The sequence below is a fragment of the Falco punctatus genome (assembly GCF_963210335.1).
Source record: "Falco punctatus genome assembly, chromosome: 3".
NCBI lineage: Eukaryota > Metazoa > Chordata > Aves > Falconiformes > Falconidae > Falco > Falco punctatus.
The window spans coordinates 18,738,686-18,754,661 of NC_137582.1; the positions used below are offsets into that span (position 1 = coordinate 18,738,686).

Sequence of the window (15,976 nt, forward strand, 5' to 3'; positions counted from 1 at the left end):
TCTTCTGATTAGAACACTTTCAAGAGACTTAGGTTGAAACACATTGTGAAGGATGTCAATCAAAACCTGAGCACCAGGGGCTGCTGGAGCCAGGGGTCCCAGCCAGCTCCGCACTGTGGGGCTTTGCCAGGTGCAGGGCTCCGTGATGCAAATGCCAGGCTCCTGCACCCGGCAGGCAAGGCTGTGTGGGAGGAAACTTGGTGTCAGCAGCCTATTTTCATCCGTGTGCAACGAAACCCCATGGCCAAAGCTGTCCCGAATGGCTGCCATGCACAAACAATGTCCCGATTGTGCCTTGCTGCTTGGACTCTACTAGAAACGCAGTCCCTGCATCCGTATTAATTAAAACCAAAGCCTGCTTGCCATGCCCAGTTTGTGAACCCGTTCCTGCAGCCACGCTGAAGCAGTCTTTGTGGGGACCTGGGTTGCTTTAAGCTGGAAAAAAAAAAAAAAAAAAAGAGGCCACTGGATCGTCTTTCCCCAGTGGAACCTGGCATCAGAAGGTTTGGTATCACACCACAACCTGCCTGCACAAATCTCCTCTGTGTCACCAGCCTGCCAATGCCACCAAATGCTGCGCCAGCCTTTTGCAAGCCTATTTGTTTGCTGTGGGAGAGCTTCAGCTTTATTATCCGTGTGATGACAGACTCCAGGGCCGCTGCTATTGTTTTATTTGAATTGCAGAGATCCTAAGAAGCTCCATCCTGGGCCCTAATCCCACCATGTCTGGAGCTACACAAATCTGAAAAACCCAGGTGGGTCTTGTTCTTCCTAAACCTCCTGCTGAGCTCCCTGGGAGCGCTGCTAGTAAAGCAAAGTAGGTCAGCGCTCCAGACACACAAGACGTACACACACATCAGACAGGAGAGATGCAAACTGGAATATTAAGCCGCCAAGTGGCTGTTAAAAACTGCACAAGGGCAATTAAAATATTAGCGTCCTTTCATGTAAGCAAAGCAGACAGAAGCAGCAATTAGTTTCAGTTACAACTTTGAAGTCCTGGAGGATCATCCTCAAAGGCATTTTCTTTTTGGCAGCCACCTGATGCTTGCGACAACCTGCATGGGGGGTATGGGCACGACTGCATGGGCATCAGTGCCACGTGTGATGGGACACATGCATCCTGTCATGCTGCCTTTGCCCATGGAGGAGCAGAGGTTGCTTCCCCACCTCTTGCTACTGGCCTGGGACATGCAAACGCAGCAAGTACAAGTGCTGCCCCATCCAGTCACTCCTCTTCAGCAATAAATTAGATGACTTTACTGCAAGGAAAGTCGCAAAGTGCTTGCTGCCACCCACTGCAAACCTCGCTCGACACTTAAACGTTGTGCTGATGATTAATAAAAATAACTGTACGGGTGAGTCATGGGGACTGTTTCTTTCATTCATTCACTCATTCAAGTTGTGATTGCAAACAAAATCCCCGTAATCCTCACTCTCAGGGGCTATCTGACCCCCTTGCGTGGGAAAGAGCCATCTGACACTGGGGAAATAAATAATCTGGTTAGTGTTTGCCAAGCCCATTACCACAAAACAAGTTAAACCCCTAATCGTGGCTCTAAAGACACCGAGCTCTTGTGCACCAGGGAGAGCTGGTGGGGTTGAGTTTGAAATGAACTAAAATAAAAATCATCATTAAAAAAAAAAAGAGCCTATAAAAAGGTTACCAAAACGTTTAGTCTTTGTTTTATTGAGTTACAACAAATGAGCAACAAGTTAGAAAAGTTGGATTTATTCAAACTCCCTAGCATCCTCTTTGTGCAGTGTACTTGAAAGGTGGGTAAGTTTTCCAAACCCAGCTCGTCAGAGGAATGCACCGGACGGCTCTTGCACCCGCTCGTCTACACACCCACGCTCCTGCTCTCCCTCCTCCTCCTCCTCACACATGCACAGACAGATACCCCCACACAAATCCAATTAGGAGTATTTGGGGAAAAAAAAAAAAAAAGTGCACTCGGGAACCCAGGATTGATCTAAAAAAATTTAGTGGCAAAGGTTAATCAGAAATTTCTGTTGTGCGCTACAACATCTAAAGCTGGAGGGCAGACTGGTGGTTATGGTGTCCATCATTGTACCAGCTGAAGAAACACAAACAAGTTCAGACTATGAAGCATCTTAATTTCCTCACTCCAACCCCCCTGGGGGTTGTATGGCATGTTTAAACAAAAAGTGCTAAAAAAAAAAAAAAAAAACCAACAAAAAAAGAGGCATTCTTGCCAAATCTTAAGAGACCCACAGCTGGGGCTGGCTTGTGAAAAGTGAAATACAGGAGCTGGAAAAGACTTGCCTTGTAGGAGCATGGAAAAGCAGAGAATTAAATACTTCAACCAGTAGGAAGTGGCCATAAAACAAAACAAGAAGAAGAAAAAACAACAAACCCCAACCACTCCAGAATGACCCTCCCCAACCCCGTAATGCGTTTAAGTGGGCTGAAATGTAAACCGGGGTGGGGATCTGGGCTCAGACGTTGATCCACACCAACAAGACTCCAAAAGATTGCAAATCTGTCTCAAAACGCTTCAGAAAAATAATAATAATAATAAAAAAATCTCCTCTCCCTCCCCCACAAGACACTTTCCTCCCCCAAACCAACCCCCAAATTTTGCAATGGCATCATATGCAAGAATAACTTGCACCTATTAAAAAGTTAACAAAATTTCCACATTGTATAAATCTGTTCCAGTAGAGGAAGAGGTTGGGCAGGAAAGTGGGTGGGAGAAAAGCGGAGGAAAAACTTATGTACAAGAACCCTTTCCTCTTTCTTTTTTTTTAATGCAGTAGTAGGACTTTGGCACTATAAATGATCCCATGATGATGCTCCACGAGAGCAAGCGCGGTCTGAGACTTGGAGTCGCAACACGCTATCTCACCCCAGGCAGGAAAATAGAGTTTTCTTCTATTTTCAGACAGGATTTCCCCTTCAACGTCAGGACAGTGCAGCTGAGGAGTACCCCTGCAAAAATTATAAAAGCAGCATATTATTTTTGAAGGCACTACGAACAACTATTTGAGCTGTCAACTAACCCAGCATCCAGTTTACACCCCTGCAGACACAACAGCACTGTATTTTGTATTAACTGTACCTTGAAGCCTATCCCTATTGCAGCTTGATGCTGCAGTAGGGCACTGGATTTTTGCTGTATGCAATACCCAGCTAACAGCCCCCTATATATTTCTAAGAGTGATGTACAGCCCAGCCTTGACCCTGCTGATCCCTCACCACTATACCCCTCAGGCAGATCCTCATGCTGGCTCGAAGATGACATGCACATGGGTTGGGGGCAGCTACTTTGCAACCACAGGACAGACGGTGCTAAAGACAAGACGACTCCAGGTCTTTCTTCCCCAGTAAATCCTCTCATTAAATACTTTTTGTTTTAAAAAAAAATAATTTCAATTTCAAAAATAATCATACAAACTGCAAGGCAATGGAAAAAAATTGCATGTGCCTGCGCTCTGCAAAGCAGCTCCCTGGCTCTGCTACAACTCCTGTGCCATGAAGGCTGCAGCACCATGGACCAGAGATTAAAAAATAACCCCCAAAAAACCAACCTCCAAATACTCACCCACCTACACATATCCCCGGTTCCCAGCACAGAGCAAGAGCTCTATGACAGGGATTACGTTCAACATGTTTTTTCCCCACTGAGGTGTAAACGTGCAAAAGGTGCAAGCACCCACTCAGGCTGGAGCTGCATGCAGCAGCACGAGGCGGCTTCCCTGCAGCATCCTCCTCACCCATCCTGCAGCAGCACTTACTGAAACCTGATCTAACCCCTTATTTTACACCTTTTACGAATGTTGCTACCAGGTCTGTTATTTCCCACAGAAGCAGCGAGCTCTGTCTGGCATCAGCAACACAGAAAGCAATACCGGGTCGAGCCCAGTGAAAAGGCACAGGCTCGCAGCAACACCAAAGGCAAAAGTCTTCCCCATCCTTGTGATCTTTCCTCAAGTAGCCCCCTGCTCCTCCTAACCCACTGGAAAATTTTAATTTCTGTGTTGGGTTTTGCTTCCCCCCCTGAAGTCCCTCATTGCATTACAGCTTGGGTCTCTGACACGCCTCCCTGGTTTCGGGGGAAACAGCAAGTCCTCCGTACTTCTGCTTCACTCCCTGAAATGCTTTAGGGTGACCCGAATTCTGCAAAAACAGCCAACCCCACACCGACTTCAGGATGGCGTCTTGGAGCCCCATAACAGCAACGGGCACTATAGCTAACTTTATGGATGAAACCATAAACTACAAGAAAAATGCGAACTTGGACAGAAAAGGAAAGAAACCCCAGTGCTGTTCACTTTTACCAGTTTCAGACACAGGGGAATGCACTGGGCCACCAGTAACCGACTGATCTCTGCTCTGACAGCAGTGCAAGAGGGGTGGGAGACACCAAGAGGACCCAGACCACCTCCGATGCCCAGTACAATGCAGACAGCATAAGCTGGGGTGCCTTCCTTTGGACCTTTTTTTTTTTTTTTCCTGCTGTGCAACTCACAAACACAGATTTCTTTTGGCACATCTCCACAGCACAGTGGTGACAGCCATCAAGAGCCAGAGCTGCATCTTCTGGGGTGCCCACCAACCTTGCTCCCACTGTGAGCCATGGACTTTGATGCCTACCTCTTACAAGGTTTGGGCTTAAAATGAAGGTTGAGATAAGTCTAAAAAAGAAAGTTTACAGTGGAGAAGGTGGAGGTGGGGAAAAATGCACGCTTCTGAGACAAAAAAAAGCCAAACCCAAAACCTCTGGGCTGAGGAAACACTGATCTTGGGAAAACCCCACAGGGAGACAATGCTGTGAAGAAAGCCAGCACTAGCAGCCAGCCACTCTCCATGCTCTGGTCCTGCTCTCATGTCTGAGCTGTGATTTGCTGTATTTAATTTAGGACCAGTTTCTGTTTGTCAGGCTTGAGCAAATGGGAACAACAGACCTAATTTTGACCTGTGCTGTTGGAAGGCAGGAATATCTCTACTGATGGAAAGGGAGCTAAAATACTCTTGATAGAGCAGTTGGGTGTTGTTACAAGAGGGATGCAAGGCTCATTACACAGCATCTGGAGCGTTTTTGGTGATGGCTTTAGTGCGCCCCACAGCAGCCACCCAACATCTCAAAGGCCCTGGTACCCTACAGGTCTCCCAGCCCCACTGTTCAGGAAACCTGACTGCTCTGTGGGATAAATCAGGTTTTACCAAAAGCTTCAGATATGGACTTAGTAACAGGGACTTTTCTTAGTCCAGGGTTGGTATTTCAGAGCCTGGCATAAATCCTGCTCTCGCTCAGATGAGGCACTTGTCAAACTCCCACTAACTGCAGCAGCAGCATCTGCTGAACACAAATCAGTTTTGAAAAACTCAGTTTTCCAAGGCTGTAACACAAACACGCCTTAATAGTTTCAGAAACTCATAAAACTACACACCAGAGCAAAGAGTGACCAACATCGTCTGCAACAGCTCGGATTTTACAGAAGCTGCAAAAAAATTCAGTCAACAGCAGGCATATGGAGATCAATCATCAGGAAACATTCACTTCAAACTATGTACATCAAGCTGAGAAAATAGCAACCCCATGAATATCAAAGCAGCGTGCTTCTGCCCCATCAGTTCAGCAGTGAGAGTTTCAAGTAACTGGGGCTGTGAGAGGGTCAAGAGGAAGAGAAGTCCCTTGTCAGCTCTTTTGTCCACCTCTTACGTGTGGCCAAGACAGTGACACAACCCCTCTAAGGTACTAAGGAGTATGACGTTAAGAAAAATAAATAAATCAGACTTTTATATGACAACAGGCATCTTCTGGTCGTGCACGGTCTTTGCTTTTGAGTCATACCCCAGAGGTCACTAATGCCTTGTTAATTTACCACCGAAGTTATAGTTAAAAATTATGTAAGATAGGCTTCAGAAGGATGAGAGTGAAAGCTTATTCTGAAGGAAAGAGGAGCCAGTAGCTGGGACTTCTCCACAGGTCCCGGCAGTGTGGGGTATAAATCTTCCAGCTTTTGTGTCACAACACCTGTGACACGGCTTTCACGCCGGCACCAGGGAGCAGGCACTTGCATTTCTGGGCTGAGACTTACAGGGAGAACAGATGAAAATGAAAAAGGCTTTGGGCTTTTGTCAAGTCCCCAGGCCAGCATGCTGAGAAATGGGCAAAGAGCAGGGGACAAAACGGTCCTCTGACCTTCCTGCATGGTCTTCGCAGCAAAAGCCCTGCTCCAGCTCATCTCTTCTCAGTAGGTGTATTTTACGACTAGCCACTGGAAAGCTCCTCATCAGGAGGATAACACAGCGGAAGTTTAACTGACATCAAAGTTCTTACTAAAACTCCTCTCTGATAACACTTGAGCACCTCCACAGCCCTGGAGCTTTGCGGTCAGCATCTCAGCGCACAGAGGAAGGAGGGGCACACCAATGTGCCCAACACTGCTCACAAGCACAAAAACGCAGGCGCCAAACCTAGGCTGCTGGAAGATGGTTGTTGCAGAGCTTGGTTTCATGGTACAAAAGGTTTGTAAGAAACAGTGATTTCAGGCAATCCTCTCTCTCCCACCCTCCTCCCCATTCCCTCTCCTAGCACTTGGTCTGTTCCTTCTCCTCAATATGAACATTTATAGCCAGACAGGGGAAATGATCTGGAATAACAACCCTGGGGGAAAAAAAATAAAATTCCACAATGCATTTATTCATTGTGCATTTGATTTTAAAAGGCAGATCAGATTCTGGCTCTCCTTTCTGATGTGGCTGTACAACAGTGGCACTGCAGCGTGCCTCTAGCTGATGTTCCCATGTCCTTCCCCCTTTAATCTCTGCCTTTTAACACAACCTGCTCATCAACATCCCTGATCACCAACTTGCGTAAGCACAATGCAGGACAGTGCCTTGCACTGCAGTCTGGAGCGTTAAGATACTCCGCGATACAGATGGTGTGTAAACAGTTCTCAAAGTTAGCTGACACAATTCATAGTTCAAAATAAAACCACTGCAGGATTTCCCTTTTCAACTCATGAGAAACTGTCCAGAATACTTCTGGACAAGTACTGCACAGGAAGAAAATGGAAGGCTCCTGGCTAGCCAGCAGGGCTTGCTAAGGAAAACTGCACCTCTGCAACAGATAGGAGCTGCAACAGTAAAAGTCTTCAGTACAAGCGTGGAGGGACTTCTATCAGCCCTGGCTTTTGTATTTTCTTATTATCTAATGTTTATACTTTTTTTTTTAAAAAAAAAAAAAAAGCTAAAGTACATTATACTTATTACACACCAGAAGACTACTCTTTCTAAACCAGGTGCTTTCTCACTGTGGTTGTTAATGCACGATGTTCTAGCTTAAGGAGACTCCGTTTTGGGAGAGACAGGCTCAGTTATACTGAGCACAAAATGTTACAGGCTCCAATGAACTCAATTTACCATGTGAGTCAAGAAATGCTGACGGTGCTTGCTCCAGATTTATACCTGTGCAACTGTGATCAGAAACAGGCTTCAGGTCTCCAAATAACACATCCTTTCACGTGGTGAAAGATTGCATAAAACCCCCTTAAAGAAAAGCCCTGCAGCTTGCTTTTAAATTCAAGATCCTGTGAAGAGTAGCTGCTAAAACACCCACACAGCTTAGTCTGGGGCACTTCCTAAGCCTCTAGAGTGAGCAGGCAGAACAAAGCCAGGTTGGAGACCTTCTCACCTGCAAGAGGAAGAGAGCACATTTGCATGAGCCACTTTAATCCCCACAACTTTTTTTTTTTTTTTTTTCCCCTCGCTGTTGCATAAAGAACAGTATCTGTCCTGGGCCCTTCCCCCAGTGACCTTTTATTCTGAGCAGGGCAGGATGCTGCAAAGGAAGGACCCAAGGTGCAAAAACGGTCACAGGATCTATTCACGGGAGATCAATGATGTGTTAGCAAGGGGCATATTAGTAACTAGTGTCACTATTTCTTTGTGTGGCTCTGCTGGTACTTTTCACACCAAGTGCTGCAGAGGTGACATATGTCACCCAAAGGCAGAAAGTTAAAGGTTTAGTCACTTATTGCCACAAAACCAAGAAAGAATAAAAATAATAAAAAAAAATATCTCCCTTGTCCAGGACTTGACCCACAAGGAGACAAGAAACAAGGCAAACAGCACTAACCCCTCCCCTACCAAGCAGTTGCTTTAATTTACAAGCAGGAAGGATCTCCCTTTTGTTCAGGCATCCAGCAGGCACAAGGATCCGGCGGGGATGGGCTCCAGGGATTTATACCGAAGAGGGGCTACAGGATGCTGGAAGCAGACCCAGACAGAGGCAGGCTCAGAGAAACAGGGCACCATCAGCATTACCTGTCTATACGTGGGAATTGTCTCCAGATATACTTTCAGAGTCAAAGTCCGCCAGCTCTGCCTGGCCTTCGGGTGCCGTTTGGCTCCAGCTGTCTGTACAGTCCGATGCAGCGTCATCCTCACCCACTGTCACCTCCACCCAACTGACCTCCGCTGGCTCCTCGTTCTCCTCGCTGCCGTGGCCGTCGTGGCTGTTGCACTCCAACCTGTCCATACCCTCCGCTTGATTCCCCAACAAAGAGTCTTTCAGCGGTTCACAGTCTCTCTTTGCTCTCACCACTAGTTTCCCCCCATTCTCTTCATTCAGCTTTTTATGCTCCTGGTAATGCTGCCGAGACACCTCACTACCGTTCTTTGAACTCTCAGTGTGTTTTGAGCCCTTTTTCTGGCTTTGGTCGTTATGTCCATCAGCAGCATACTGCTGCTGGTACTGGTCAATCCATTTAAGCGACCCCATTCTTAGTGAAGACCGGTTTTCCTTGAACCAGCGAACTATTTCAGTTCTTGTGAGCCCAGTCTGAGATGCTAACTGGTCGTACTCCTGGGGTGACGGCCACTGGGTCCTCGCAAACGTGCTTTTCAGGAGATGAATCTGCTCCTGGGATTTCTTCAGTGTGGTGGAGGATCCAGATAAAGCACCAGGGAGCTGAGAGCTACTCAGCAGTTCTGCCTGGCTTATTGCACCATTGGGAGTTCCTTGTTCTTTAATTTTTCTGTATGATCCCATTGAGTCCAAGACAGCTTGCTCCATGGTGTCCCTTATCTTTCTCCGCTCAGAAAACCAGGAATCTATCTCCCTCCTACTCAGCTTAGTCTCTACTCGAAGCCTGTCCAATTCTCCTTGGGTAGGAAAAGAGCATCTTAGGAAACTCTCCTCAAGGGCCCTAAGCTGCTCCTGTGTTTTCTCTTTGAACCTCTGGGGAGTAAAATCTGTGTATGGGTGGAACGAACGGCCGTGCCGACCAGCTGAAGGTGCTATTTGATCTTTCCCTAAAGGATCGCCAGGAATATGCACAATGCCCCTTTGACTTCTGTACCTGTGGTCACTGAACCACTTCTTGATCTCGCTCCTGGAGAGACCCGTCGCCTGTATCAGCCGGTAGACCTCTGCATCGTCGGGAAACTGGCTTGCCATGAAACTAGCCTTCAGCTCTGCTATCTGCTCCTTGGTCTTTTTTCGCTCGCTGGCTGGCGTCAGGGGTACGGCCGTCAGCTTGGCAGGAATTTCAGGCACCTGAACTACATGAGGACGCTTGGCCTCTGGGGCACTTGATAAGGTCTGTATCGTCCTCTTTTGCCCCTGGTTGGGGGCAACAGCAAGTGTAATTGGTGAACAGGAAACAGTTGAACCATTTGACACGGGAGTCAAAACCAGACCGGTCTGGCCCAGTATCTGACAAGGCAAAGCCGTCTGGATGATGGGCTGGGGCATTTTTGCAGTTGTCAAAGGAGCTGGCAGGACAGTGATGGTTTGGGGAACCGCCTGGATAGTACCGTTGAACATCTTCTTTCTTGCCTCTTCCACTTCTTCAGGAGACCAACTTATACCATGCTTCAAGCGCTGCGTAGCAAACCAGATTCGGATTTGTTCTTCCGGGTGTTTTGATGCTGCTGTCAACCAAGACAACTCTGCTTGCGTTGGGTAAGGGAATTTATTAAAGGAGTTGATCATGGTTGCATTAGTGTCCAGTGCAGAGTTGTATTTGGTACTGTTCAGAGGTACCGGCACCTTGGGGACAAGGTTAATATTTGGTGGCAGCTGTACAGAGGGCATAACGTGGGCTAACACGTCATGGAGAAGGTCTCCATTTATACAGGCAATAGCTTCAGTGGCTTCAGTTATGATGCGGGGGAGAGTGCCATCCACGTGGTTTTCCGCGACTCCCTCTTCTGGCTTTTTAGGTCCCTTCTTGGTTTCCCCTTTAGGCTTCCCCAGTTTCATCATTGGTGTTTTACTGGCACTAATTCCCCCATGAAGTGAATCCTCACACTCTGCATTTTCTATGCCACTGCTTGTGACAGCGACATCGTTAGTGGTGGTCTCAATGGATTGCTCTAGAACAGTCTGATTATTGCGTTTAATTAATTTCAGTTTAAAGTTGGTCTCTCCTGGGTGGTATTTCGTGTTGTGGTCAGATAAAGAATCATATTTTTTGGTTGTGAAGTTGCATTCAGCACAGACGTACAGAGGGTTGAGAATGACGTTTGGATGCTGAGTGTCAACATGCTCCGTGAATTCATTTAAGTTTTGCGTTGAGTAAGGGCAGTATTTACACTCATAACCACCCTGCGGTTTCTTAGACTGGTTTTCAGCTGGGGGCTTTGCCTCAACCACTTCGCAATCCTTGACTGAGCTTTCTGAAGGCCAGTTTTTTTTAGAGTCCTGCTGCGGTGTGCCAGCCCCCTTCTCTTTGGGAGCCTCTATGCCCTCAGTGCCTTCCTGCTCCACGACTTCAGAGGTTCGCACCATACAGGGAGTCGTCGACTTTCTTTTGCTAGCCATGGCACCTGCTGGCAGCGTGCTGTCGTCCCAAACGATGACTTTTTTTTTTTTTTTTTTTTTTTGACAGGGTGAGCAATCAATTCAATAAATCTTACAAGTGGCTCCAACCTTCCTCAATTACTTTACTCTGTTTTTTTGTTTTAATGAAGAATTTCCGCCCCGGCTGTGACCATCAGCTCTGCCAGTAGACCTGTCAGCTGCATGACACCTATGAAACAAAGCACCGTTGTTAGGCACTGATCTACAAAACACAGGTTCAGCAGAAAGCCACAGCTCAAGTTACGTGCATTTGCAAGGCCTTTTGGACAATGCCGAACTGTTCCTACCCTCCATCGTTAACTTTAAAGTCAAAAATCTCCCCACCATGAATAAAAGCAGCAGGTAAATTTGCAGTGAAGTGCACCACAGGAAGAAAACCGCTTTGAAACAAATAAGACTGAACAGACAGGGGATCTTAATTTCCACTATACTCAATGTGTTTAGCTGGAAAAGAAAGAAGATACAGCTATAAATATTGCATCTTTTTATAGAAGCTGCAGTTTCTATTAATTATTATTTTGGAGCCTGCAGATTTGAAATTGAGTGCAATTTATATTAAACTTAATTACTTCCCACTGTCACTTACCTTGTAAATATGTCTACAAAATGATTGCAGTTACTAATGATGGGTGATTTCTAAATAAAGCTATAGGGACTGCCTTGTTGTAAAAGTAAAGGCAGAAGGAAGAGTTAATGCAAATCAACACTTTCAAAGGTTTGCGTCTTGATGAAAGGTGGGTTCAAAGAAACTGAAGCAGATCTATGGAGGCATAACAAGTCTTTTCTGGAACAAAAATTTCCTTGAAACACCTTTTTTTTCACTCAATATTGACAGAAGTAGCTGGCAAAAGGTCACAGAAGCCCTTAGATTCCTTTCAAACAGGGTGCCTTCCTGTGACCCCACTGATACTCTCATCAAGCCCTAATTTGTGCACTTCACTCCCTACAGAATTAAAAAAACAATTGCATTTTTAAGCATGATTCATATGTCAAAGCGGTTTTGGAAGTTCCCAAATGCAAGAATTCCGTAAAACATATTTTTCAAAGGATCTGAGGTCAACATCAGTCAGAACAACCACAAAGAAAAACTACACCAGTTGTTTTAGAATCTACCCACAGTCATCAGGAGTGGGTGGAGGGAAGGAGGGGAATTTAGTTGTCAGAAGAGTTTCATTAAGTAGAAAGGAAAAAAAAAAAAGCAAAAAAAAAAAGCGCCATTCTCCTATTTGACAAGATGCTTCTTCTAATCAATCCTTGACTCCAACTTGCTACTCTTCCTGATCAGATAAGGCTCTGAATTCATAATACTTCCAGTCCCAATGGAAAACTCATCTTTTACAATCAAGGAGTCTTTGGGATGGGGTGGGGGAGGCACTAGGGTTTACAAGCTGGAAGAGAATGGAAAGTGCAGATTTGCATAGTGGGTAAGACCTGCACTGACTTTTGTGTAAGTATATTAAATGGAAAATCTGAACTAGAAATCTAATGAAAGATGCGCTGGCTCATGGCAGGGGTGGGTGGACTAGACGATCTTTAAAGGTCTTTTCCAACCTAAACCGTTCTGTGATTCTATGATCTCATGTCTAACCAAATGCAGATTTTCTCATTTTGAAGCCTGTAAATGACAAGATGCATCCAACACGCAGCAGACACGAAGACCAAACAAGGTAAAATCCCACTACAGTTACATTGGCACATACCCAACATCGACGGACGGTTTATAACCACCTCGGTGCTGCCCCTGAACCTGCTCCTCCTGCTTATGCATTGGCACAAGAGCCAGAAATAGTGGCTGTAAAAGCAGCTGCTAACTTCTTGGTTCTGTTTGCAGCTGATGAATACTTTGCAGGTCTCTAGAGCATATTTCTGCTACTCTGCCTCTCACAGACCATACCACTCCTATACGCATGGAAACTCAAAATTATATACTGCCAGAGGAAGCAGCTCCAGCTGGGGATAAGAGCAGGGATGGCAGCTTCCAGCTCCATGTACTCAAAACCCAGTGTAAAGCAATTCTCCATACACGAAGCAGTCCATACACAAATTCTCCATGAAGCACCCTTGCAGACCAGGCTCTCACTAAACACGAGCTGTGAAACACTAAACGTACTCCACTGAGAAGATGCTGTGCAGAGATGCTATTTGTTACACTGCAGATGCCCCAGCCCAACCACATGGTGCTCTGCGTTCACAGCCACTGCCACACCTCCCAGCCCTGACAGAGACCAGGGATGCTTCCGCACGCTCGCTTCCATTCGGTGAAGCACTGGAGCATCTGGTTGACTTTCAAGGGTGCATTTAAGCTCTGGGTGCTTCCCTGGGAAATGGAGCATCTTTGCCCAGCTCTGTGAAACAGGGATGGGGCTGCCTGCAGGCTTAAGACTCTGCCTTGCTCAGGATGACACAGTGCCATTTCCCTCCAACCCAGGATTACCAATGTTGACGTTGCCATTCCCCAAACCATTAGCACTTCTGAGCCAACATCTCCTTTCCTGTTTCATTTTTTTCCTTCTGCCTTTTAATAATGAACAATCAGATGAACAGTGGAAGAAATTATGCCTGGTTTTCTACAGATTTGTGCTGACTGACATTTAAACTGTTTTACACTGAACATTTTCCATTATTTCCACATATTGCTTCAAAATTCCCTCTACTGCTCCTCACAATTGTCCTCCTGCTAAGTATTTTGGCTGGGATCTGTGGCTTGCTGCATCCCACGGCAGACAGGATCAGAAGGTAGAGACAAACATGCAACTGTCCAAGCACTCATCTTCCTGGCCACCCGTTTTTAATGATGCTTGCACAAAATTGATTTTCTCTGAAGCTTCTTCCCTTGTACCCAGTCTGACTGAAACATGGCCAAAAGGTGAGAGAAGGGAGCAGAACGGGCTCTGCATGCCTAGCTGCTGCTGGAAACAGGATGAAGGTACCTAGGTCACCTCACTCTGCCCTGCAGATCCCACCACATTCACGACACCGATTTTCAGAGATGAGGGAAGGGAGGTGCAAGGCAGTGCCCTGGGACAGTGTGGTGGAGATGAGGATGGAGTCATGGCTCCCAGGATGCTCTTCTGTGGCTCACTTCTCCCCCCAGACCACACAGCTGCACTTAACAGACTGCTCTTTTTCTGATATATGACTTTCTGCAAAATTCATGTGGCAAAAGGAAGAAAATTCAAAAGACATCAAAGACAGAGCAGGGCTTATTTATGTTTCACTGAATACCTGCGCCCCCCCCAAGGAAAAAAAAAAAAAAAAGAAAGAAAAAAGGGAGGGAAGAAGGAGTTAAGAACAAAAAGATAAAGGAATGGGGTGGAAGTGAAAGATGGAGGATGAGAAACATCTAGGTTACAACTTTGAATCAATCAAAGGTTTCTTAAAAGCCAGACTAAATGTTTTGAATTCCCCAGTCTCTGGAAGCTCAGCAAGCTCTCTGCTGTGCTGAGCTATCACCTCTCACGAGGACATGAAAATCAGCCCCAAGCAAAGATGCTCTGATACAGAGGAAGGGCCAAAGTCCCTCCAAAGCATATATAACTGGGTGGACAGATGGAAAATTCTGTCTGCTACAGTTTTACTAGAAAATTGTACAGATTGTTACTTCTTTCCCACCTTCTATTCCAGAGAGTGGTTTTCTGCATGTCTAATTGCTGGTTTGCCAAGTCTACACTTCTAATACTTTTTCTGCCACACAAGAGTCACTATTCACTGCAGAAATCAAGCCCAAGTGAAATGCTTCTTTTTGGAGGTCTGAAACTCATTTGGTTTTGTTACTGTCCAAGATGTTCAGCTTGGGTGGGTCACAACCATCCAGAGACCATCTCTGTCCCCTCAACCTGCACCCTGAAAGAAGGGAAGGAAACAAGACCCAATGCTTGCATGAGCAAGGAGAGTTTATTCGGACCTCCAAGCCATGGCCCCTCCAGGACCTCGGTAAGGATGTCACGTCTCTGGGAGCTGCACCACGTTAAGTTTGCAGGGCTGCCATGTCTAATCACAGGACGTCAGAGAGCACCAGAAGCATCTCACAGCTTTGAAACATGAGCTGCTCACCAGAACATCAAAGCCCCAGCGGAGAGCTTTAAATACATGGTGTTGCTCCTGACAAAGCTGCTAAATGATGCTGCTTCAGCTCCTCTGATGTGGGAGGTGGGCAGGAGAAAATGCAAACCTGACCTCACAAACCTCTGGATTTCACCTGCAGATGGCTGTTTCTCCAGCTAGTGACAGCTACCAATTTTTTATTCTTTTTTTTTTTTTGGGGGGGGTGGGTAGGGGGGAGGAGGAAGGGAAGAGAGAAGATTCCCTTTTACCGACAACGCAGGCTTAGCAACCAGGACATCCTGATCAGAACCCAAGTGACACTTCATCACCCGAGCTGTGCCCACTGCACATCGCTTTGAGGGGCAAAATTCATATCTGGTGCTTGATGAATAGGGCTGCACCACAGACAGGTCAACCTCTATTCCCAAAGTTGGCTTGGTTCACCCTACTGGTTTGTTACAGACAGGACGCCAGACAACTGACCTCCCGGTTTTTGGGCTGCTGCCACTGTGGGTTGCCCACAGGCACGGGGTGCTGGCGGTGGCTGCCTTGTGAGCAGCCAGTCCCCCCAGACATGGGGAGGGAAAGCAGCCCTCACTCCTCCAGCTCACCTGCCATATCTCCTGCTCGTCTTGCAATGCTGTGGGTGGTTGGAAAAATAAAACCATCTAATTTTTTTTTTTTTTTAATGAGCAAATGCACAAAGCAGCAAAAGGCAACCAGGTGAAAAACAAAAGGACCTGGCTTCGAGCAGACAGCTGCCGTGGTGAATGAGATCCAAACCAAGCCACAGAGAGCCTGTGTGCAGGAACAAGAGCTTTCAGTCTGCTTTGCTTTGGCAAAGCCATCCAGGACAGAGGCACGCCGGTCAGAAGCAACGCATTCTTTTAAATCTACCTCCCCAAAAGCATGCCACGGCAGTTACGAGTAAGGCCCTTAGTCTGGTTTTCTTTAGTTTCTGAAATTTGTTTCATTTGTTTAATTAACAAAATAACCCAGCCACAGTCCTCTGATCTTTTAAACACTTGTTAAAACAGCTGCAGAGCATCCAAGGTGAGAATGAATTCGGACCTCATTTGGTGACTCTGTGCACA

General features: G+C 46.4%; 1 protein-coding gene across 7 annotated transcripts in view; it reads right to left on the reverse strand.

Moving 5' to 3' along the window:
* Positions 1-1,663: 1,663 nt before the first annotated feature.
* The window catches only part of ZHX2 (zinc fingers and homeoboxes 2), a 76,969-nt gene continuing 62,656 nt past the window's right edge, over positions 1,664-15,976 (reverse strand). For 6 of the 7 annotated variants that reach the window (XM_080378217.1, XM_080378212.1, XM_080378214.1 and 3 more), the window contains 2 exons: positions 8,297-11,007; positions 1,664-2,953 (listed from right to left, as the gene is read on the reverse strand). In XM_080378217.1, coding sequence (XP_080234343.1) covers positions 8,301-10,799 — 2,499 coding nt within the window. In that variant the 5' untranslated portion in view covers positions 10,800-11,007 and the 3' untranslated portion in view covers positions 1,664-2,953; positions 8,297-8,300. Of the gene's footprint in view, positions 2,954-5,415; positions 11,008-15,976 lie in introns of all 7 variants that reach the window. The other variant, XR_013926564.1, reaches the window with a different exon arrangement.